This window comes from Hippocampus comes, unplaced genomic scaffold (assembly GCF_001891065.2).
Source record: "Hippocampus comes isolate QL1 unplaced genomic scaffold, H_comes_QL1_v1.1 scaffold163, whole genome shotgun sequence".
Lineage (NCBI taxonomy): Eukaryota > Metazoa > Chordata > Actinopteri > Syngnathiformes > Syngnathidae > Hippocampus > Hippocampus comes.
This window is the reverse complement of record NW_017804752.1, coordinates 172,692-197,374: the sequence shown is the minus strand read 5'-3', so window position 1 is coordinate 197,374 and position 24,683 is coordinate 172,692. Positions and strand designations below refer to the sequence as shown.

General features: G+C 44.8%; 4 protein-coding genes across 6 annotated transcripts; all 4 read right to left on the bottom strand.

Annotated features, from left to right (window-relative positions):
* Positions 1-174: 174 nt before the first annotated feature.
* LOC109518781 (ADNP homeobox protein 2) lies at positions 175-5,456 on the bottom strand. Of its 2 annotated transcripts, none has more exons than XM_019874958.1 (5): positions 5,124-5,456; positions 3,868-3,991; positions 3,695-3,802; positions 2,979-3,515; positions 175-2,360 (listed from the first exon to the last, which is right to left on the bottom strand). In XM_019874958.1, exons 2-5 carry the CDS (start codon positions 3,973-3,975, stop codon positions 258-260), a joined length of 2,856 nt encoding a protein of 951 aa, XP_019730517.1. In that variant the 5' UTR covers positions 3,976-3,991; positions 5,124-5,456; the 3' UTR covers positions 175-257. The 2 variants fall into 2 exon arrangements, with proteins under 2 accessions (XP_019730517.1, XP_019730442.1); XM_019874883.1 differs by having other exon boundaries at positions 3,868-3,988; positions 5,124-5,455.
* A 1,302-nt stretch (positions 5,457-6,758) lies between these two features.
* LOC109518898 (antizyme inhibitor 1-like) lies at positions 6,759-13,577 on the bottom strand. The gene is made up of 10 exons (XM_019875088.1): positions 13,364-13,577; positions 11,982-12,125; positions 11,676-11,890; positions 11,011-11,270; positions 10,692-10,905; positions 10,322-10,396; positions 9,393-9,558; positions 9,134-9,243; positions 7,920-8,140; positions 6,759-7,413 (listed from the first exon to the last, which is right to left on the bottom strand). Exons 3-10 carry the CDS (start codon positions 11,778-11,780, stop codon positions 7,353-7,355), a joined length of 1,212 nt encoding a protein of 403 aa, XP_019730647.1. The 5' UTR covers positions 11,781-11,890; positions 11,982-12,125; positions 13,364-13,577; the 3' UTR covers positions 6,759-7,352.
* Positions 13,578-16,655: 3,078 nt separating this feature from the next.
* LOC109516380 (gamma-glutamylcyclotransferase-like) lies at positions 16,656-19,995 on the bottom strand. 2 transcript variants are annotated; one of them, XM_019871010.1, is made up of 4 exons: positions 19,672-19,995; positions 19,011-19,156; positions 18,817-18,942; positions 16,656-17,065 (listed from the first exon to the last, which is right to left on the bottom strand). In XM_019871010.1, exons 1-4 carry the CDS (start codon positions 19,786-19,788, stop codon positions 16,999-17,001), a joined length of 456 nt encoding a protein of 151 aa, XP_019726569.1. In that variant the 5' UTR covers positions 19,789-19,995; the 3' UTR covers positions 16,656-16,998. The 2 variants fall into 2 exon arrangements, with proteins under 2 accessions (XP_019726569.1, XP_019726487.1); XM_019870928.1 differs by having other exon boundaries at positions 18,807-18,942; positions 19,672-19,993.
* A 604-nt stretch (positions 19,996-20,599) lies between these two features.
* Positions 20,600-22,725, bottom strand: snrpd1 (small nuclear ribonucleoprotein D1 polypeptide). The gene is made up of 4 exons (XM_019871135.1): positions 22,576-22,725; positions 21,982-22,058; positions 21,223-21,414; positions 20,600-20,878 (listed from the first exon to the last, which is right to left on the bottom strand). Exons 1-4 carry the CDS (start codon positions 22,587-22,589, stop codon positions 20,802-20,804), a joined length of 360 nt encoding a protein of 119 aa, XP_019726694.1. The 5' UTR covers positions 22,590-22,725; the 3' UTR covers positions 20,600-20,801.
* Between the last annotated feature and the right edge of the window lie 1,958 nt (positions 22,726-24,683).

Genomic DNA, 24,683 nt, shown 5'->3' with positions numbered 1-24,683 from the left:
TGACATCCACGGGTCCTTTTCAAAAAATGTGCATATTGTGATAAAGTTCATTATTTTCCATAATACTTTACAGAAAATAATGAACTTTATTACAAAATGCACATTTTTTGAGAAGGACTTGTATAGGCAAACCATCAACCATTACACAGTGTACACTGTTAGGTTACTCCTGGATTTTTTTGCTACTCATGGGAGAGTTTGGAAATTTTGAACAAATCCTATGTCATGTCTGGGGCTTTCAAAGTATCCTTCTCATGTCAATTATTTTGCTCCATAGGCACCTCAGCAGCTGTTTTGTCAATCCCGCTTTCATCCATCGGTTCCGGTTCAAGTGCCGCCTCGGCGGCATCGGCCGGCTGCGTCGTGGCGTCCTCCGTTAACTCCGGCAGCTCGTCTAACTGAATCTCCCTTGTCTCGACGACCCTCTGCTCGGGAATGTCGAGCGGGTGCTGCAGCCGCGCCAGTCGGGCCATGTCGAAGCCCAAGAGCACGGTGGCCGTGCTTCCGCTGAAGCTCTTCATGCAGCGGATGCGCTTCTTGCTGAAGAGCGCCACCAGCTCCGACTTGCTGAGCGACAGGCGGCGGCACAGCTCTTCTGTCTCGATGCGGTTAAGGTACGGCCGGAGGTTGAAGTAGCGGGCGATGAAGTCACGCCGCTCCTCGTACCCGCGGCGGTCCTGCGGCAGCGGCTCCAGCGCCAGCTTGACTTTGGGGTCCGCTTCCATTTCGGGTTCCGGCGGTTCCTTCCGGCGCACGGACGCTCTCTGTTCGCGCTCCCGCTTGTTGATCTCGATGACCTGCTTCAAGGCGGCCTCCAGCCTCTTGGTGGATTCGAGCTGATCTTTGTTCTGCGGCGGTGGCTTCGGTTGCAGCGGTTTCACCGTCACGGTTTGGGGCACCTGGAGGAAGTAGAGGCCCGAGGGCTGGCGAGGCGCCTGAGGGGCTTTGGTCACCAGTTGAGGCGGCGGGGCTGTGATTTTGGGAACCTGCGGTGGCTTCGGGGAACAGCGGCATCTTTGGATGTGCAGCATGACGGCCTGCTGGGTCACCTTGCCCGTGTAGACCCCGTTGCAGTAGATACATTTGAAGGCATCGGTTTTGAGGATGGCGTGGATGGTGGGAGCCACCAAATGTTTCTGCTTCAGGTGCTGCAGGTATTTGGACTCCGCCTGGAACTTCTCATTGCAGAAGGGGCAGCAGGAGGCATTGACTTTGACGGGCGCCGTGCAGACTTCGGACCGACTGCTCGGCAGCAGCTTGACGTAGATGAGCTCCAGAGAGCTGGTGACCAGAGCCAGGTTGACTTCGCACTCCCCGAGGATTTCCTGCGGCGCCTCGGTGGTGACGTCAAAGTATGGTATCAGGAGGCCGGCGTTGCTCTTAGTGTAGATCTTGTAGTTCTGGCGAAGGAAGTCGCAGTAAAGCTTGCCGGTGGGGTTGTGTTTCTTGACGTGCTCGGCCAGCTGCTTGACTGAGAAGAATAAGGTGGAGCAGTAGAGACAGCTGAGGCCGTGGAGCAGGTGCTGCAGGACGCTCCTTTCGGACAGCAGCACCTTGCACGTCAGACACTTGATGGTCTTGTCGGGCATCTTCTTGAGGAATGCCGCTCGGCTCGCCAGGCTCTCCGTGCGGGCCGTGGCCAACTTGGTCTGGTGGGCGACCTCAATGTGCATGTCGAAGACGTTGCTAGGGAAGAGTTCGTTACAGAGAGGGCAGGTGATCCACTTCTTGGCCTGGTTGCTGGTCTGTTCAGTGGGCTTGGTGGAACTCTGCGTGACGGGCACCGCCACCTGGAGCGGCGCGAAGGTGTACGTGGGCATGCCGTTGACGCGGTTGCCGGTGGGGATGAGGTGGCTCAGCAGCGACTGGGAGGTTAGCATAGTGCCTTGGAGAGTCACCTGGTTGGCCGGTGGCACCTGCGCGACAGCAGGTTTAGGTGCCGGGACCAGGACCTGTTGCGCTTGAGGCGAGGCCACTACCGCCGGGGTCGGCGGCTTCACGCTAGGATATTGCACAACCGAGGATCCCCGGAGGGAGATGGTGGCACCGGGCTGGAGTAAACCCTTCGCCTCGGCGCTCGCCAGTTGCACCAATGCCGACGCCTGTGGGGGCAGGAAAGCCTGGTTGCTCCCAGGAGCGCAGATCAGGGTGGCACTGTTGGACGCCCCTTGGAGCTGCTGTAAGGCCACCACAGTGCCGCTGCCGGGCTGCCCGTTGCTGGGCACCACAAAGGGCTTGCTGTTCATCGGCTTGGGCGCCAGGTTGGGTAACGTGACATAGAGACCGTTGCCGTTAGCTGTGGAGATGGCCCGGGGGACAGCAGCGGGACCCGCCTTGTTGTCATAGATCATCGCCTGCACCTGTGAGTAGGGTTGCAAAAGGGTGAACATGAAATATATTTCCCCCCAATAGCCCTTTCATGCACCCTATAACCTAATAACATGATAAACTGTCCACTGTTGTAACCGCTGTCCCTGAAGTGGTTAAGCCTTTCAGGGACAGTGGTTAGTCCAGTGGACAGCTTTCAGGGACAGTGGTTAGTACTACTAACCACTGTCTTAGGTTTAGGCTTAACCCCTTCAGGGACAGCGGTTACAACAGTGGACAGCTTATCATGTTATTAGGTTACAGGCTGCATGAAAGGGTTAACCAGGATTGTTGAGAAAGTGATTTTAATAAAATCAGCAAACTCTTTAACTCAAACTGACTTGATAAATTCTAATCAGGTTTCTGACCTCATCACAGTAGAGAGAGAAACAGCTCTTGTTAAAGTAATAAATAACATAAGATTGAACACTGTTCAATTAACATACTGTGTCACTGCCTCAAGCCAATTAACAACTGTATGAGGTAAAAATTAAGTTTCCTCTGGAAAAAACAACTTTCAAGGTTATAAATTACTGGATTCATTCCTGTTCATTTCCAATAGTTTCTCGGACTGTCCAAGTTTGAAAATTCCCAGACTATTGCAACCCTACCTGCGTGCTGATGCTGTAGTGCTTGGGGTCCACCAGCAAGTGGTGCAGCATCTGGTCCAGGTTGCCTGTGTTGACGGTGCACGCTTTACAGCAGTAAAGCTTGGCGTTGGAACCCGCTATCGGATGCCGGTACCCAATGTATTGTTCAGCCACACCCTCCATGTGCTTGAGGATGATATGCTTCTTGATGGCGAAGACAGACTGTGACGGGTAGGAGCACTTCCTGCACTTGTAGCGCTCAATGGCTCGGTGAATTGCGCCACCCGCCACTGCCGTCGTCGTCGTCGTCGTAGTGGTCGCCACGCTAGACGGTGCCACCGGCACCGCCGAATCGGTTGCACGCCCGCTGTGGAAGAGTAGGATGTGCTTCTTGACGGCGCGCGGGTGGGCCACGAAAATACACCGTTGGCAGGAGGTGAGCGAGCACAGGCGCTGTAGGTACTCGTGGCAGCGCGCCACATGATTGCGGTAGTGGTAGATGTTCTTGGACGAGTACTTGCACATGATGCAGCACATGGTGCGAGAGCGGTAAGGCCACTGTGGAGACACAGGGACAAGGCGGTTAGCTGTGGGGGAACCCTAACGTTAAAATCTGTGCGACAAAGCCAGTGAGGCTCTGAGACTTGGACTTTTTCCCAATTAATATGGTAAAGACCTCAAGAGCTTCAAGAAGCTTCATTAGCCAATCTCTAGCTTTCGTCGTTAGCTAAAGTCACCTTCTTACGTAGTCGTCCGTTGTATCCGTCAGTGAAGTCGGTCCACTCAGTCCCCAGCAAAGGATCCTCTTCCTCTGAGTCTTCCTCAATCTTTTTACCATCCAGCTCCTAAACCAGATGAACCACGAAGAGTGAACGTCATTATTATTTTAAGTTGAGCTATAAATGAGTACCTCAAGAAATTTCTGGCAGTCCTCCAGGCCGATTTCACTCAACACGTTCTTCACCGCCTTGCGCGCCTTGCGGACCTTCTCCAAGTTGTTCACCGGGAGCTGATACATTGTTGTTCACGTCCTTCAGAGAAAATTACATGGTTAATGCCATTCCTTTGGCGCACATTTCTTGGACCAATGAAAAAAAGCATTGTCACGCTAACTTGTAGCATGACATATATATTTATGTTCGTGTTTCATCCTTGACCATCGACGTCCCCTTTTTGACTGCTTTTAGACCATGAGAACGAGTCAGAGCTCAGTTATTGGAGGAAAGTATGGAATCTTGTTATCCTAGTTGAGGCTCATGTTAGCTTGATAAAGGATTGATGAAACGGATTGGGAATTGGAGAGTGAATTTGTCTGTGCAAGAGGCAAGACACTCACATGACCTCATGACGTTTGACTTAAATTTGAAATTAAATCCAAATTTAAAACAATAAAATCATACTGAAATAAAAAGGTTTAAGTGTTAAATAAACAAAGGAAATTGTGAATATTTTACAAAAAAGTAAGAACAGAAAAAAAATAAGACTTCCACACAATCCTATAGTATGCCAGGTTTGCAAATCGTTTGCTTAAAACCATATGCATCAGTCATTTTTAATTGCCCCCCCCCACCCCCAAATAAATACATACATACATACATACATGCATACATACATACATACAAATAAAAAATGCTTCCCCCCAAAACAAAAAACAACAATAAATATTTAAGTCCTGGTAATCCCCCAAAAGTGAATTAAGGTAACTGGGTACTTGCTTGTTTAATTTGTGCAGGTTTTTTCTTGTTTTGTGAAAGCATTCCAAAATGACTTGTGGCATGATTGCCCCCTAGTGTATATGAGCGGCGTAGCTAATGACATCTCGGCCATCTGACTGGACGGACGACGCTTGCTCAGTGCTCGAATCTTCCAGCAGCCATCATCCTCAATTAATGAATATAATTTCGATCACTGTCGAATGAATAATAATTTATTATTTAAAATTTAAACGGAATACTATTAAGATAATCGAATTGTGCCAAGTCAAGTGACATGAAATATGAATTAACTTGAAATGCGTGGAACGAGTGGAGACTGGGCACCAATAAGTGTAAACAAGGCAAGCGTGCGCGCCCGACTGATTGGGCGCCGCGGTGACAGCATCACGCCGGGTCAGAGGAGCCTCCTCCCCGCCCCCTGACGACAGAAACCCCGCCGGCGAACGCCTACCTGCTCCGGGCTCCGAGGTAGGGTTCGGCTATGCTCGCACTGCGTTCACCCCACTTCCTCCACTCGTCCCCCAGCGACAACACTCGCCCGCCCGCAGAGTTCTCTCCGTCTTCCTCCGCCGTCGCACTCAGCGGAAGCGCATCCCGTGCGTCTGTGCGGCCGCTTAGGGGCTTTTAAAACACGTCGTTACTCGTTAGTGAACCGAGGACAAGGACATTGGCAATTTTTTGCAGGGCTTTTTGTCCCCTTTCTTTGCCGTGACGGAAAAAATGGCGCTGAAGTTCAGGATGTGACGTACGGCTGTGTTATTTGCATACCACACAAACTGACCAATGGGCGACCTCCTAGCTTTTTGGCTAAGTAACTTTTTACTAGCCTGCTAATGAGTAACTACTGAATTTCCAAGAGTTCGAGTTAACAATTTTTTAATAAACTTTTAGACTTTTTGGGATTTCCTAATTGGTTTTGTGAGTTGAAATGTTAGCTCGATCTAGGGGGCGTGGCTACGGGGGCTGTCTAGCGTGATCACGTGGTACACAGCTGAGCTCGGCCAATGGGAGGTCGGGAAAGTGAGCTAAATGGGCGGTGCCCTTTTTGGGGTGACGTCATATCATGCCACTTTCAATAGCCAATCCCAAACAAGGCCCCCCATTTCGCAAATTAGAGCAAAGTAGGGAAAAGCCTGATTAAACTAGCTCAGCCAAAAATTGGGGAAAGCTATTATCGATGAAAATTTTAAAGATGTTTTCATATATAAAAAATATTTTTAGAAATATTGCATATTAACATTACGGTAAATCACAGCACTTTCAAAAATTACGTTTTTTACACAACCCGGCAATGTCTTTGTGACAAAAACCTCAAAACATTTTTCAACAAAAATCAACTCGCACATTGACACAAACCTCACAACTTTGTAGGTTATACATAACTCATTTCCAACATCATCGTTTGACCGGAATTTCTATTGCAACATCCTGTTCTGTAAAATAAACTTTTTTTTTTTAAACAAAATGTAAACGTTTGCACATAGATAAACTCAACACTTACAATTTACAATGTTCACGGATTAGGCATAGCAAAATCTTTCAACGTAACCTCACAAAGCTCACGTCTTCCAATATAAGAACTTTTACCGTGATTATATTACAAAAAAAACAATAGCAAACCCACTTACAACAATAATTTTGCTTAAGCACAAATGGTAACTTTCATATTCCCATAAACCTAGGCAAATTCAACAAAATTAGTTTTATGGCAATATATTGAACGCCAAGGGACAAACGATGCACATAAGCAATTTAGTCTTTGTTTAACGTGTTTTTATAATGAAGGCTTGTGGACAGTTAATTTGAAAACTAATACAATATTTTAGCATTCTATTTTTGATCTAAGAGCTTGTACAGGTACATACCAGTGTGTTACATAATGAACAAATTAACAAGTTGGGCATTTATTGTGTAAGGAAATCCAAACTGCAAATCAATCACGCTCACCCAGGATTAATGATTTCAGTCAGAAATGTATTAAATTAATCACTTACATTACTTCAACAAATACAATTTACAGTCAAAAACAAACAGGGTATGGTCCATTAGTGCTTGTAGACAACAAATTCTTTATGAATACATTGTGTTTTTTGTTGCAACACTTTCCCAAAGGGTCAGGTTGCCTTGAATACGAAGGTAAGCTGTACAAAATGAGCCAGTAGATGACTTGGTGACCATTTTCAGATGACAAATGACAGTCACATGACAGCACACAGGAAGCTGTTTGGGAGTGGGGGGATACAAACACAAAAACCAAAACAAACATGAACATCTTATTAGGAAAAAGCCATGGCCGCAGCCACAACTTCATCAAATAAATACAAAAAAAAAAAAGAGAACAACTTAATTTTAGTTATGCTGGGGTCTGAGGTACCACAACATTCCTCAAAAGTTTTCACACAAACGACGATAGGGAGCATAAGGAATTTTGTAAAAGGTAATGATGAGGGCCACCCCCCCACACTGCTGGGTTAGCGTGGTGATTTTGGGGGAAGGGGGAGGGTTCCCCCATCTTCAGAGTCATCCATTTTGTTGCATAAACATCACTTGGGCAGGATTGATTTGATATGGCAGGGCAAAAAAAAAAAGGGGGGGGGGAGATTATTTCATACTAACACGCTGTCTGGAATGTTGACCACAGCGAGACGCTTGAGGTTGGCGAGGGGAAATTTTAGGGCTACTACACGAAGAAGGTCTTGATCGCACTGTCCAGCGCCACGCCCGCTTCCTGCATTTCGTACCTGCGGACCACAACCAGTCGTCAGTGGATTCTGCGCCTTCACAATCAAGAATGATTGAGTGAGTGAGATGATATATATATATGTGTGTGTGTAAAAGAGAGACACACACACCAGTGAGATGATGACAAGCTAAACATGCCTCTTTGATGACTAAAACATGACGTGACGTATGAGTTTCGTTGACGAGACTGGACGAAATTGGTCTGTCAGATGTTCAAAATGCATGACATCTCGTCCTATTGTGCTTGTGATCTGTCAAAAAATCTCAACAACGCACTGTCGACGGCGGTCACGGTAAATGTGGCCACAAACAAGGTTCACTTTTTTTTTTAAAGGCTTGCTTTAATTAGAATTTTTTGGGCTTGATATCACATGTTTTAAAATCAATTTAAGTCACATTTTTGGGGCATTTGATTCGATTATTAAAAATAGATCTTTTTTTTCTTCAAGTAATTATGATTTTTCTTGTTTGATGACAATCCGAATCCTGTCTGAAGAACACCTACCAGTCCGAGGAGGTGGCGGCGTAGTAGACGGGCAGCTGTGGTGAGGTGCACGTGGCCCCGGCAAGGTCATCCAGGCCACAGGCACCCATGTTGGCGAAGAGCAGCCAGTCGCCCACGTTGAGTTCGGGCAGGAGGCAGCGCTCCACCACAAAGTCCAACTGATCCAGCGTGGGACCCCACAGGCTGCAGGGGTACACTGCTGCGTCGGCGCACGGCGCGTGCTGCATGCAAAGCAGTGAGTCATGCTTTTTGTGAGGGAACGCGACCAGACCGGCAATAGTGAAATTTGCATATGTGGTAATCGAAAAACAAATTTGGTTCTAAACCCCCAACAATTCTTCAATACTTGAGAATAACTGCTGATAAATATGAAATGTTTTCCCCAGAAAATAGGGTTGCCCTTCACCCCCCCAAAATACAATATTCAAAAATATAACGTTTTTAAATCTTAAATCAGCTAATTGGTGAACCCGTGAGTAAGAAAGTGCAAGTATGCAGGCTTTCACTTTATCTGTAACTATTTTTTTAAATGTCCAAAACAGTCGTCAATTTTGTGGCTAGTCTTTAAAATCTCCAAGACGAATCAACACCAACCTCCTTTTTTTAATTAATTATATGGAAAATGATTATATTTTCTGTATATTTTGAATTAATTTAATTCAACTCAGGCGAAGTGTTTTCAGATTCAATGCTTCTTTATTTAAAAGACTTGTTCCATAAACATGACCATTAGGAATGGGCTCAATAGTGTAACTATAATAATAATTAGTATAATTTTGAAACTTGGGAATAATTTTGAACCACTTCTTGCAAAAGCACACTCATTTTTTCTCCGTCATGACCCTATTAGAAATTTGTCAAATGCTCCCCAAGTGAGAGAAAAAAAGATGTTTATCAAGCCTGCGTCACAGTTTAGTATTAGGAAGTGATAATTAATGGAACTACAGATGGAAAGACATCACTATGATGGCAATTTGCTTTCCTAAGTTTTGAGCTTCAGATGTGCGTTATCTTCAGAAAACCTTGCACAACGTAACGGGAACTAGTTTTGATCTGTGTACTGTTGTAAATGCCGTCGAACAAGAAGGTCAGTAAAGTAGGACGTGCGTGTACAAAACATGTCAGTACACATTGTTAATCTGAAGATCCGCTCCTAAACCCCGACCCGCTTTCAGGTGCATTCATTCAATCGGTCAGGTGGGCGGCCTTCAAACCTTGTGCACTGACGGGGCGGCGATGGCGTTCCCTAGGAGCTTGACACCAAACGGGCCATAAACGCCCTCGCTCATGTAGTACAGGAACTCCGCGTCCTCGCTGTTGTCACCTGACGACACGCACGAGGTTTGAAATGTGGAACAACAACAATAACAACACAACAGGACACCGCAGTGGCGTTTGAGCTCTGACCATGTACTACGATTACTCAACAGCCACGCGTAGGTACTTTACAGCCATGTGATTAATTGGACCCACCTGGAACTAAGCCATCCCAGCAGCGGGTCACCACCTCCTTGGCAATCACGTTGACGGCCAGGGTGAAGGCCGACGCCACATAGAACGAGCCCGGCTGGGCCAGCACGCGCACACCAGACAGCGGCGGGAAGTAGGCTTCCAACAGCGGGCTGAGGACAGATTCCACCTGTGTACACAACGATGTAGACCTAACATTAACTTTGATGCCATGTTTCGTCACCCATCTGTTTTGCGAACATGCCGGGTTCTGATTTTTGTAGCGTTCGGGCAAATCTCAGACAAAGTCCCTTCGATGACAAAACTGACACCATAATGGCCACTTCAAAACAAAATGTCACATTTCTCCCGTCTTATCAGACATGGCTTGGTGAGACTTTTTGGTGGGTCTACTCAGGATGGACATCCCAACCCAAAACTCATTCTTTGCACTTTAGCATCATCCATCTGTCCAGCCTATGTGGTTCAAATATAGAAGCAATCTGAAACCTTGAGCACCCAAGGATCCCACGAGTAGCCTATAGGCTTGTTCTGAAAATAGATCCTGCGATAGGACATTGGTGCTTTGTAAAATTTTGTAGAAAAAGTGATCGTTTGAAAATGTAAACACTGACAGAGATTTATAGAAAATAAAGAGTGCCGCAAATAGACAGTTAGGTGTGACATTGGTAACACAGGCTCTTGGAAAAGTCAGTTTTGGAAGCCTGAAAATGGCAAAAAGACAAGCTAAAATGGCCGCTGCGTTCCAAAATGGCAGACTTTGCGTGTCTAAAACCAAAATGTTCATGTCGCCCAGTCGACCTGATTTCAGGGACTGCCACAGCTAGCGAGACAAAACCTTCAAGAAGTAAACAAGTCTTATCTGTGTCCTTGCTGACACTAATCAGCAGGTCAAAGTCTGACCTCATCAAGATGTCATTTAAGGTGTTGACCTGTTTAAGTTGGAACTCCGACCCGGTGAATCCACCGCCAATGTCCAGGATGTTCATGTTGAAGCCCAGGTCCGCCTACAATGAACAACAAGCAGAGATGTGAGCTTCCAAAAGGCCCGTGAGTGGGGACCACCTGAGCGGGAGTGTGGAAATAATTCACTTTGCTTCACATCTTACGGTTGTTCTCTTATGAAAGTTTACACAGTGCTGGATGAACTTGATGGATGTCCACATTTGTACTTATTCCAAAATGTATTACAAATAACTCCCCCCTCCACCCCCCAAATTAAAAAAAAAAATTCAGTATGAAATGCTGTGTATAGAATTTTGCCATTTCCCATAAAATCTGCATAAAACCCTGGGCACTCACCCCCATGTCGAAGACGCAGCGGGCGTCTGCCAGCGCGTGGCCATAGGCCCGCTGCAGCTCCAGGCAGGAGGTCGGCATGTTTAAGGCCACGCCCACCACCTGCATGCCGAGCACCTTGGCCGCCTCCAGCAAGTGACGGCAGCTCTTCAGGGTCGCGCCGAAGGCCATGCTGGTCTCAGCCGCATGAGCCTCTGTGCTCAGCTGCAGCAACAATCTGCAAGGTCATGTAACATGAACTATTAGTCAGAACATTCCACCTTATTTTCTTGTTCCACCTCTTGAGCAACTATGCTATTAAGCTATTGTTCTTTCGACTGACTTGGCACGTGGATGGAGGCGCGCAATCTTGGCCAGCTCGGCCTCATTCTCGCAGACGAGATGGTGGACTTCGTGCTTGGCGGCAGCCTTGATGAGCGCCAGCTGCTTGCAGACGCCCGACAGGATGATGTTGTCGGGCGGCACGCCGTGCTCCAGCGCCAGGTTGAAGTGCGGCTCCAGCCGCTGTGTGGCACTCTTCCAGAGAGAGTCCTGGCGGATCAGAGCGCCCAGGTCACCCACGATGAAGGCGCTCTTCTCCACCTATCAACACAAAAAAAGCAAAAGATTTAGCGGCACCAACAGAGGCGCAAATTACAACTTAATTCTGGGAAGATGATACACGTTTTCCGAAAAAATTTTCTCCTCTTCACTCTGGTACAAATGACAACTTTCCTTGTAAAATGTCAAAATTGTCCATGTAATTTTACAACTCTGGTAAAAAAACAAAAAAACCAAAACAACCCTGCAGTATGGTTTTCAAAAAAAAAAAACAAAAAAAACAACAACCCTGCAGTATGGTTTAACTTCCCTCTTTGACATCTTAGAATAGCAGGATTACGGTTTAATATAACCCCCCACAAATGTGTTGCCTCTCCCAATCTGTCATCAAGTAAATAAACTGCTCTTTGCAGAAGCACAGAAAATTCTCAGTGTGTGTGTACCAACCGGGGCCTGTTCGCGGATGCGCTCGTCGATGACATCGTCGAGGGTGGCACCACCCCCCAGCAGCTCGACGGTGTAGCCGGCGGGTCGGTCGGCGAGTCCTTTCATCTTACCCGTATTCCAGCGAGCCAAAAATCATTAAGAACGAGTGAGAGAGAATCTGCAGCGAAGGGGTCACGACTGAGCCAAATGGGGGGTCCTGCCGGTTATGCAACAAACTGAGGGGTGGGGGGCAGAAAAAAAATGACATCATTATATGAATGTTGGGAGGTTGATGAACAGGAGAAACAACATGTTGGCATGACTCACATGGACAAGTCGGGAGACGGACCTGTCCCGCTATCAGCTAGGATCCCAAGGCGGCTCAGCGTTGAAGTCGAAGTGCTCCCGGTAAAGAGCTGCCCCTAGGCCCTCTGGATAGCGCTCATACACCTGTGTTGAGACAGGGGAGCCCTGCACGCAGATGTAAACACTCACATTCAACATTGTGGCAGCAATTTGTTATGTTCTATCTAATTTACTCCAGGGATGTTCTGTGCATTGTTAATAATCCAAGGTTTTGTCACATATTCAGTTGGATTTTTTTTTTCTCACAATTTCCCCCCCAATATTCTTTAACAATTTGAGTTTTTTAGGGGTGTTGGGTCGCCACCATTTTCCACATATTGAATTTTTAGGGTTTAGTTATCTCAAAATGTCAAGGGGTGTCAATACTATGCAAATTTGGGCTATTCTTGTGCTGAGCCCAATAACAGGAATCAATTCTGCAGTTAATAAACAAGTTGTTTAAATAGCTTGGATAGATTAGTCCATTTTATGATCAAACTGGGGATTTTTATTTTTATTTTTTTAAAAACACTGATCTGTTCCAAGCCCCTGATGGTGAAAAGCCGAAGCCGAATAAAAAGAGATGTAATTCATCCCAGCAGCATGTCACAAAGTACTAAACAAAGACCAACAGCAGCATTAAGGGGAAATTTAAATTGTTCTCTGTTGAACAAAAACAAAATGCAAACTCACATGTAACATGACTTTTTCCAGCTCAGTGGAATCACTATGAAAGTTAATAAAAGAGGCAAACTTGTGTTTCTTCTCATTGTGGCGAGTTATTAAAAACGGGTTTTGTCGTAATTTTTCCCAGCCCCGGAAACAAGGCTGCCCTTTTTAAAACTACTGGAATGGCCATCTTTGATGAAACGCCAACTGCGCATGCGCACCAAACAACTTGACAACTGAGATCAGTGATTCAATGGCGACGCCAAAGCCGAAAAGACGTAGAGACATTACAAAAACGGCAAATGTCGCGACGAGGGGTCATTTCTATCTCCTCGAAAGGCGGTAGTGCAGAAAAATATACAATTTGTCGCCGAAAAGGGGTCAGATAAATGTGGTGCCAATGAGCACACCGCCATAGAAGCTGACGTTGTCGGCTCACGTTATAAATAGCCCAGCACAGCGCAAAGCACCAGATGCCTATATGACATATGAAATACTCCACCGTAACGTCAGACTATCTCGCTTATCGTTTTAGGTATTTGAACCACACGTTAAGACATTCGAGTCGACGGGAAACCGCATTGTAAAGGCCTGTCAGGTTTGGGTCAATGGAGGCGGAAAGAGCAGCCCGCCATGTTAACGCCACACAGAAACTTACAACACACTAGGGCCTAGTGACTAGGCAATCGACTTACGTGAGATAACGGCCAGAAGGTTTTAGAAAATCGTCTTCTCTTTTTCGGCGGAATTTTTAAAGAGTAGTGGGCCCCACGTTGAAAGAAAGAGCAGCGGCTGTTGTAGCCATATGGGTCGTCGAAGCTTCGTTGCTCGCGAGATCCTCGTCGTCCTGTTGCCTTTTCAACAGTAAGCAAATGACTCCCGCTGCGGCGGTAGGAAGTAGCAAAAGTTCAGCAACGGCTCGTGGGCGTGGCCTCGGTCGTTCGTCAGACCAATCAGCGTTCGACGTTCAGCAATGGCCGAACCAAATATGCATTTCCGAAAAGGGCAGGGGTGTTAGTTATCTGCCTTACGTAATAGTGCACTTCCCGGCAGATGGACGTTCGCACTCGCCGTTGTCACTCAGGGCAGGGCGTCGCTTTCGTGCGAGTTGTCGTCAAGCCCGTCACAAACATTTGGAAGCCATACACCCTGTGTCTCATTCGTTTTTGTTACTTTATGGATTTGGACGCCGATGGTTGGCTCCGAAAAGTCGGCCCAAATGTGAACCATTTCTTTCGTTCATCCATCCAGGTTCTATTGCGCTTGTCCTCAGTTCAGGCGAATTGGAGCCTGTCCCAGTTGCATTTGGGGATACAGTAGACCATAGACTGGTCGCCAGATAATCACAGGCATGTATGGTTTGGGAATGCACAAGGCAAGGAAGCCAACCCAAGATGACTTTTGGCGAGAGAAGTTGCTTCCACCCTGGACTGGTTACCAGCTGAGGTCCATGGGAGTGGGCAAAAAATGTATTCAAGCAGAAGAGCAAAAGTAAAAAGTACTCCAAATAATTACTTGTATAAAATTAAGTAGTCAGTATTTTTTTCATGAATAAATAATATAAAGCAAGGAAAAACCTGCCACAATAAATTGTCTAAATTCACTTTCTTTGTTTACCCAACATGTGAATCGACTCAGAAACCATTTGAGTTCTGGCAATTTACATATTTATCCTCAGTGCAGGGCATACGCTGTGGCTTTTTTTGAACGTGCACAAATACAATCTGCATTCACGCACAGTATTTGACCTGCTGGTTTCATTCCAGACACTTTCATTTGCAAATGCAGACCAAAACATCAGTTTCTATTTCTCAAGTTTCAAATCGAGTTCTTGAAGGCTGAAATAAAGATACACATGACAGCGCATTACAACAGCTGGTCTTTTTCTGTACTTATCTGTAAGGTAAATATACATTTCCACCTTGTTTCACGTTAAAAAACTTTTTTTGTGTATGTGTGTGTGTGTGTGTGTGTGTGTGTGTGTGTGTGTGTGCGTGTGTAATTCAAAAGAGGACACTTGTCAAGTTCTCGTGAGGCCCTTTGAGGCCCGAAGCAAAGCAATTAACGCAAGTGGAACACGTGGTTTTTTTTTCACGACTGAGAAATTTGGAAGTAGAATTCAGCCACTGCAAGGTCAGACTGCAAGCTCCCAAAAACCTTTGCTCAAATTAAGTGGTAACTTTTTACATTTTTTTTAAAAAAAACATGTTTTCTCACATTTTGCTCAGCAAAAAAGAAGTCTACTTTTGATGAGTGTTAGTTGGTGGCCAGCTAGTGAGCGAATATTGTTAGCAGAGGACTCCAGAATTCGGGGCTAACATCAGCATTAGCGTTGTGACCCCAATGTTCTGGCTAACCCAAGTATGACTTAAGCAGCGTTACGTTAGCGTTAGTGGTGGCCTCCAGTGCTCTGGCTAACTAAAGGTCACAAACATTAGCAGTTTACTTCAGTGTTCGGCTAACTACTGTCTGACATTAGTCTTAGACTCCAGTGCTCAAAGGCTAACTAGTGCTCATGCGAGAAGTGAACACCTGTGCTGAGGCTAACTTGCGGCTAACGTTAGTAGTGGACTCCAGTGCTTGTATCGAATATCACCAGATATCATTGCCATTTGTTTTCAGTGGACTCCAGTGATCTGGCCAACTAGTGGCTAACATTAGCTCTGGACTCAAACATTCTGACTAATAATCTGCCAACATTAGCAGCTGACTTCAGTGCTCAAGGGATAATGAGTGTTTCACGTGATTAGTGAACACCAGTGCTCGGGGTAACTTCTGGCTCATGTTAGAAGTGACATGTGCTCAGATTGAATATCATCAGATAGCATTTGTTATCACTGGACTCCTGTGTTCTGGATAAATACTGGCAAACATTAGCAGTGAACTCCATTTGTGTGGTCTAACAAGCAATGGCTAACATTAGCAGTCTATTCAAGGTGCGGTATATGATGTGAAGCATTTATTTTGGTGAGGGGGGGGGAGTGTGATAACGGGATATTTTCCTCATTTAGTCCCGCTCACGCGTCAAGCGTAAAAGGGAAATGATTCGTTTTGATTCATTAAGCGTGGCGCTGGTCAGTTCAAGCTTGGAACCCCTGCGGGGTGAAGGGAAGACAATAGTTTTCAAAAAACATAAGTGAAGCCATTTGCTGTTTATGCATTTTTTATTTCCAGATTGTGCGACTTCAGCAGATGCAAACAACACAGCCGAGTGATATGCAGTAAAATATGCTACACAGGTCTGCTCATGTACTGATTAACTCTTTCATTCCACAAGACGTACTTGTACCCTTTTTAAAATTAGGCCCCGCCTACCAAGGACGTACTTGTACATCTAAGTTTTTTTTTTTTTTTTGCGTCATAGAGAGGAGGAGGGTCTGATGCAATCTGTGAATGAGAATAAGCCGTTTGCATTGTAAATCACGTAAAAAAGCGACCAGTAGGTGGCAGTGGTGCCTCACATGCTTGAAATGCATGCTTTTACAAAAGCTCTTTTTCTCCGTTTTTTACCCAGGAATCGCCATTTTCATGAAACGTAGCCATTTTGTAATGCCGATTCCTGAAGAATGGAAAAAGATAGAAAAACCATGCTCCATGTTTATATAGCATTCGTACCAAATATTCTGTGGGCCTTGCAGGATCAGTCAAAATCCAGTGAAACGTTGGGATTGAGGGGGTTGCTCCAGTGAAAATGGCTGGGATTGAATGAGTTAAAAAAGAAAAAAGAAACTTTTGGCTGGGAAAATGGAAATAAACAAAGTGACGTGAGTAATGAATTCGGATTGGTGGCCTAACTGATTATCTAAAGTTTCACTTTGACGACTTGTAAGGAAGATATCTTGATTTGGATCAGATAGAAGTCAGCGTGACATCCACAGAGTCATGGGGAAGTCATTGATACCCAGCCAGGGTTTTTTTTTTTTTTTTGTAAACATTTTAGGAGTGTCTTGGTGTCACTTGCATTCTCCATATCATTGCATGGTAACATTTGGTCTGTACATCGAAAAACTGTAATAAATTACAGTACAATACATGCTGATTTATATCGCGCTTTCACAACAGCGGCAACTTAATCTCATTTTCACCCTTTCTACAATGTTAGTTTTTAGCTGTTTCTATCATTAATGAGCATTCAAAATATTTTATTCTAATAAAATTTTTACAATCTTTGAATTGCGCATTTTTCAAAATGTATCAAAAATATCAGTTTTTCCATTGGGAGCACCAATAAGCGTCAGTACATACAGTGATGGTAAAACGCTGTCTCACTGCTAATTGTTGTGCATTTTGATGCGATCCAACATGGAAGGCCCCACGTAGTTGTTGGTCTTCACCGCGTGCAGCCTGCCAACGTAATCATCAGGAAGTCCGTTCTGCTCGGCGCCACAACACACCACCTTCGCACAAAAAACATATTCACTTGTACCTCACTCATAAATACTTTTTTTTTTCAACATCGCTTATCATGAAGAGGGTCGTCGGGTGTCGCGGGAGCTTATTTTAACTGACTTCGGGCAGAAGGCAGACTACATCCTGGGCTGGTTGCCAGTCAGTCGCAGAGACAAACGACCATATCATACCGTCACTGAGTAGGAACCGACTGCACACTGCCCACAGACAACTCAGGATAGTGGTTCACTACACCATCAGTGACTTCATAATTACTTCATATGTCTTATTTTGTTACACACAAGAAACACTGAACATCCATCCATCCATCCATTTTCCGATCCGCTTTATCCTAACAAGGGTCGCGGGGGGTGCTGGAGCCTGGAGATTCATTTTGTTCACAATTAAAAAAACGTATGGCTCTTTCTGTTGTGAATGAATGCGTTTTTTAGGTATTGAATTTGTAAATAATTTTGGGGGAAAAAAAAATCGGTGAATGTGCATATGAACTGGTTGGGTTTGGTGCCTCTAATAAGTTTAAGAACCACTGATTTAGACTGTTCAATCAGCCTACCATGCATGTTTTTGGAATGTGGGAGGAAACCGGAGTACCCGGTGAAAACCCACGCAGGCCCGGGGAGAACATGCAAACTCCACACAGGAAGGCTGGACTGAACCCGCGACCTCTGCACTGTGAGGTCGACGTGCTAACCACTGGACCACCAACACTGAACATTTTATTTATTTCATATACAGTGATCCCTCACTTATCGCGGTTAATGGGGACCGGAACCACCCCCGAAAGACGAAAATTCTCGAAGTAGGGTTTGCACCCCCACCCCGCCCCACCTAAGAATTTTTGTGTCAGGGTTTGTGGGTACCAGCATCTTTAAAATATGTAAACAGTATTTATACTTTACATATCGGAGACAAAGACTATAGCAGTACACATTTTTACTTAAATCTTAAATTATAAAACCTTATACAGTAATTAACATTCATCAGCATTGCCTTTATGCAGCTCTGACAGTATAGCCTCTATTAGCCTCTAGCCAGCTATCCTTATGATTAGACAATTAAGGAGTGGAGACAGATGCTGCTTTTTTCACACAAGCCCAATCACCCGCTCTCTTTTCTCTCTCTCTCTCTCTCTCACACACACACACACACACACACACACACACACACACACACACACACACACACACACACACACACACACACACACACACACACACACACACACACACACACACACACACACACGCACACAAGCGCGCGCTCACACACATGTTGCGAAGTAAACAACACTGATCTAGGCAACCATGTAATTAGACACTGATCAAAGAGTAACCCACGTGATAAGGAGGTTGCTGTGCGGGGCTGCGAAGATGCACAGCCAATCAACATGGCTGTGCATCATGGGATAGATTGACTAGTGCTGTCATAGGTCGACGTTGCGCTGGGAACAGGCATGTATAAAACCTCTGAGTCATTAGGCATTTTTTTCTGAATACAGTACTTTGGAAAAAAAACAGCTATTCACCGAGGCCGCGATAATTGAACCACGAAATACCGAGGGATCACTGTATAAAGAGAGAGAGAGAGAGAGAGAGAGAGAGAGAGAGAGAGAGAGAGAGAGAGAGAGACAGACAGCCATACAGACAGACAGACACACAGACACACACACACACACACACACACACACACACACACACACACACACACACACACAGTATAGACACGAACATGTTTGTACTGTGGTGAGGGAGGACGAGCATGGAAGTTGTTCATCTGGTACGTCCTGCACAGCATCTCCCCGTGGTTGCTGCTCTCCACTCTCACCTCCAGCGGGGAATAAATACCGACGTGGATGCCTTCCTGCCTGAAAACACACGCAGGCCCTGTATCACATTGTGTGCGCGTGTGCATGTGCGTGTGTGCGGATCTGACTTGTCCAGGGTGTCCTGGTGGTCTCGGTCGAGGGTCCAGACGACCCCCCACACCTCAGAACCAGGACTTTCTCGGATGGTGGCCACTCCGCCGTGCCAGCTGTTCTCAGCACCTCTGCCCCAAACGCCAAAATCCAGTTGATAGTCCTGCACGCAGACGCGTTAGAATCTAACATTTGTTTTTACGTGATTTGACTTGTGGTCACTAGTGAAATTATTTGTGTGCCTTATACATCCAAGTCAATATCTGCGGAACTCACCTGACAAGCACAACAAGTTACGCCCAATAAATGATATTGAACTTTTTGTTTCTCGCAGAACAAAAGGGATTAACGCATTATTTTGGCGCCATCTAGTGGTGATCATTGGATTGTCAGAAGTGAAATGTATGTTTCTGCTTCCCCGGCGTTGTACTTCCTCGTGTAGTGTTCTTTGCCGTTAAAATCCATTGTGTACAAATGAAAAGCCCACGCGGACTACACGGCGACAGTGTAGTTATTTAGCATTTATTGGGTGTCGCCATTACTATATCGCATGAATCGACGTACAGACATCAGTAACAAAATGTGGACATGATCAGAAAAACGGTTTATGTCGCGCGTTTCGGCGGCATACCAGGTGGCTACAAATGAGCATCCATAAATACACAAAATTTGAATGACCTTCAGTCGACCGGTATCGAGGTACGTCGCTGAGGGGTTTTCCAGGTGCAGTCTTTCCTTTAACATGTTGCTCCCAAACGCAAAATACACAAAGGTGCCGGTTCCACCTGGCGCCATTTCGCAATTTTGGGTTCTATGAACGGGTCGTCACCGTTACCGCGAGCAAGTGCGCTGCTAATGGTTCGTCAGCTAGTTATGACTCGTTTCAACCATACAAAACCGGTCTGTCTGCAATTGTTCACACATCACATCAACGGGGTAAATGTTCACACACTTGACAGGCGGAAGCTTATCGGAAATATCACGTCTCAGCAGCTACATCCGGTTCCGGCGTCACGTATAAGGACACTGATGCGTACAGTGATATATGAGACTCAGTAAGCTAACTAATAGTCAAACAGGCACTAGTTAATCACATAATGTGTAATCATCCATTTTTCAATCCGCTTTATCCTCACAAAGGGTTGCGGGGCGTGCTGGGGCCTATACCAGCCGTCTTCGGGCAGTACATCTTGAACCGGTTGCCATCCAATCACAGGGCACACACAATCATTCGCTCACTCTCACACGGAGGGACAATTTAGAGTGTTCCATTAGCCTTCCATTGATGTTTTTGGAATGTGGGAGGAAATCAGAGTACCCGGAGAAAACCCACACAGGAATGGGGAGAACATGGAAACTCCACACAGGAAGGCAGACGCTGGAATTGAACCTTGCACCTTTGCACTGTGAAGCGGCGTGCTAACTCGTCGACCATTGTGCCGCCCCCTGTGTAATCATCCATCCATCCATTTTCTGGTCCGCTTATCCTCACAAGGGTCGTGAGGGGTGTTGGAATCTATCCCGTCTTCAGGCAATTGGCGGGGTACACCCTGAACTGGTTGCCAGCCAATCACAGATGTGTCATCATATAAAAATTAATTCAGCATTTTGTATGAAATTATGAACTTTAATGAGAAAAAGGTAACAGGTTGAGGCCTCAACCTTAGTAAATCAACAGCTTCTCATTAAGGAACGTTTTAATGTACAAATCAAGGAGTCGGGAGAAAAAAAAAATCACAGAAAAAGAAGCATCCTGTACAAAAACAGTGAAGAAAGAGCAGGTGAAAAGTAGTTTGGGGGGGAGGTGATCATCTCCTAGGGCCCCCCCGTCCTCGTCCCCGTCCTCTGCCGCGTCCTCGGCCTCTGCCCCGACCTCGTCCAGCCACTGCACAAACACACACCAGTCAGTGACGACTTTCCTGAAACGAGCACCTTCAAGCTCTCCTGTGCTGGTGAAAGAAAAATGTATTTGCTATGTTTTCTATGGCCAAAATGACCAATTATGTTTTTTATTGTGGAGTGGTGAGAGAACAAAAAAAGGTCAGATAACTTTTGTATTTGGAAAAAGTTAACATTAAACTTACACAGACCCATTCTACTATTTTGACAGGCATTTGAAGTATTCCAAACTTTGGGGGGCGGGGTAAGTGTTGGATGAGTCATACCATTTTGGGGTGAAAATACACACATTCCATTTTAGTACCGGGCAATAAGACAATACTGGCTTACCGGCTTCTCTCTTCTTCGACTTGATCTTGGGCTCGATGTCAACGAGCAGCGTGTCGAGTGGCAGGCTATCGGGCAAGATGAAGTAGCGGATGTTGTTGCCGCGGATGCTCAGCGACTCCAGCTGGGCCGGCTCGCGGTTCTTCGGCGTCATCTTCACCGCCTTCAAGTGCGTGTTCATGCTCACGTCCACACCTGCAAGAAGGTGCACGCACATGCGCAGCCTTGTATAAAATACCCAACAGCAAAACTTTCAAGTACCGTAATTACATTTTTATGCAATTATTAAAATAGTAAATTGAATATTCAATAGCAAAATACATTCTAAAAATATTCAGTCGTGACAGTCCTGCATAAGTTTGTTACGACCACCTTTTTTAGCATTTATTGTTGCAGCCCGAAAGCCGTCACTTCAAGTCAAACGTTTCCATTATTCGTCAACCCTTAATTGCATTCTGCCTCCATCGAAATTAACACACACAGAGATGTGACATTTCTGCTCAGGTTTTCCATTTCTTAAAAGCTGTTTAAGAACAGATTGTCACTCGGCGGGTCGAAAAAGTAGCCAACTTGCACCTTTGCATTCAAAGTCATGTTGATAGTTTACGCAATGCATGTAAGTAGTGGTGCGTTTCCAACTATGTAAGTTGTTAAAAATGTATTCCTGATTTTAGTTTTTAATGAAATTTCTCATTATAATGTACCTATCACGCGGCTGTATTAACTTTTTGTATTTTGGTGCTATATGGCGGTTAACTTTACCTGTGATGGTGCCATGGACCTGGGTACCGTTCTTCAACTCGATGGTCACCGTCTCGTGGCTCAGTTTCATCAAAAACCTGTGGGGTCGGTGTTAATTATTCATCTGTCCTTTAATCTGCAACCTAATTTTAACCACTTTGAAGCAAAACAAAGGCCTTAACGACATCTTATGAGAAAGCAAACAATGGAATCACGCTGTTGACACAGAATACAATAGTGTACGTTTCAAATGAATTTTGGACTCCTATGCTGCTACAAGCTAACTCATCTTCGATGTGGAAGAAAGCAGGAGTGGGAGGGTTTCACCGTAGATACTACAAACATGCTACGGCTACAGTCAAGCGTTTATACAACGCACGTAGGCTAAATTTTAGTACAGGTTGATGAAGTCCATCCACGTGCACGTCAAATGTCTGTCAATTTTCTTTCCTAGCTTAACCGTCTCCATTCATTCGAACCGCCGCTTTCTGCCTGGCGCGCTCTCGACACAATCAACTCCCGGACTCCATCTACCTCCATCGGGAGTCTAAATCCTCGTTTCGCACGCTGGACAACACTTTATCAGACACACGGATGCGTTTTCAAGCGTCTCACCTGACTAGTTTCATGGCGTCGCGACAATTCTTACACCAAAATTGGAGTGCAAAAAATAAAAAATTACGGCGCTAGATTTGAGGCAAACCAGTAGGCCGCAAACGGTAGATTTTACGTTGACTGAGCGCATCCGTGACGTCAACTAAATGCGCCCAAAAGGGGTTCCCGTGGCCACAGCGCCACCAACAGGAAAGGCGACGTACTAATCGTCAACGAATGCAATTTTATCCGTTTAACCCCCCGTTCCCCGCACCCACCCAACAATATTTATGGGTCCTATAGTCAATTGCGTTTCACCCTAAAGACGTTCTGTAGAGATGCCTCAAAAAATATAAATATAATACCTCAGGCCATTTTGACATTATACAACCACCCGAATCTAAACTTATCAGATTTCTGACAATCCATCTGAGTGTTCTACACTTCGCAAAGTTTTTGTAGGTAACAGTGCAATTATTCAACACAATGAATAAATCACCCCCAACATTGTTGTTTTGTAAGACAATGTGTCTCTTATATGACACAAAAATGCTTTTATTGTGAATTAAAAACAATGTTTTTCCTTTAAACCACAAAGCACTGAAGCATCTCGGAGCAGTGTTTTTTTTTTCTTTTTAATTGAGCGTAAACTTTGCACTGACACACTTTCATTTGACACTTTTTTTTTGTAGCCACACATTAAAGAACTACTCTTTTGGATGCAAGTGGGAATGTATCAAGTATCATAGATAAGCGTGAAAATGCCTTTCCTGCTATTCTTTGAGGTGTCACAATAAAACCATCACCAAATGCCACAAATGCCAAAGAAAATCAATCATCATAAATGACCAAGTGAGTGTCACACTTCCAAAAAAAATAAAAATAAAAATAAAAGTGGCATGAAATGTTAACCTACATTTTTTTCCCCTCAAACCGACAAACAGTCACTAGAAGGCGTTGCAGCCACTGTACAAAACGTTGACAGCAATTAACGCATTATTTTGGATTGATTTTGACATCCTTATTCCAAAATGTCCTAACTTGATTGAGAGGAAATCAAAGGACTGAATCGTATTTTGATGTCAAACATTTTGAGGCTACATGATTGGTCCCTGGTGTCCAACTCGGGGCCCGCGGAGGAATTTTACGCAGCCCACTGCAATGTCGAAATGTAAATTCTGATTGAAAAGAAAAAAAAAAACAATCAACAATACAAATAGTTTCAAAACATGATTAAAGCTAACCTAAAAAAGGCACACAGACAAAAGTATGTCTATTAACAACACACTGCACATTATAATTTCAGTACAGGGGCAAAAAGAAATATTTCTGCTTTTTTTTTTTTTTTTTTTAATGGTGCAAAACCCAAAAGCAGTGACATTTTTTTTCCAGAATCTTTTAGTGTATGGTAACATTGACATCTGTATTAAAAAAATTGCTACAATCAAAATACTCCACTGATGGCAACTGTGTAGATGAAGATGGATGGCACTTAGGAAATGGACACTAATCTCCACAAAAAAAAAAAGGGGCAAAGGAAATGGCTGCCCCTGTTGTAATTGCGATATTACTAATGAGTGTATCTATTGGCAGACAAAAACGAAAAATAAAATCAAACATAAGAGAGGGTCTGGTTCGTCTCCTCCAGGCAGTGTGCTTGAAGATCCAGTTTTAAAAATGAGGCCCTCTTGATTGTACAGTACGCTAGGGCTAGCTCCGAAGGCTACAGCAGGATTGTGTGTTTCCCCCCACTATGTTGAGCCTGATAAAAAAACAAAAAAAACAAAAAAAAACATTGGCTGTTCGTTTGGATTGAAGCACCTAAACACCACTGAACAAACACTTTTGAGGCCAAGTCCACACAAATACAAGTATTCAGGAAAAATAAACAAAGACAATTCTAAAAAAAAAAATTTCAAATTGTTTAGATAAAAAAAAAAAAAGATGTCGATGTTATCTTCGTTTAGGTGCCTTTTCTTTAAATGCCTAAAATCAGACAAAACCTCTGATTCGGAGTTACAGCTCCATCTGTTGCTTTGGCATACACTGTTTACACAGATGGAGATTTAAAATTTTGGACACTTTTATAAAGGTGTGGAACCTTATTTGGTGACATAAGTCAAAAGCGA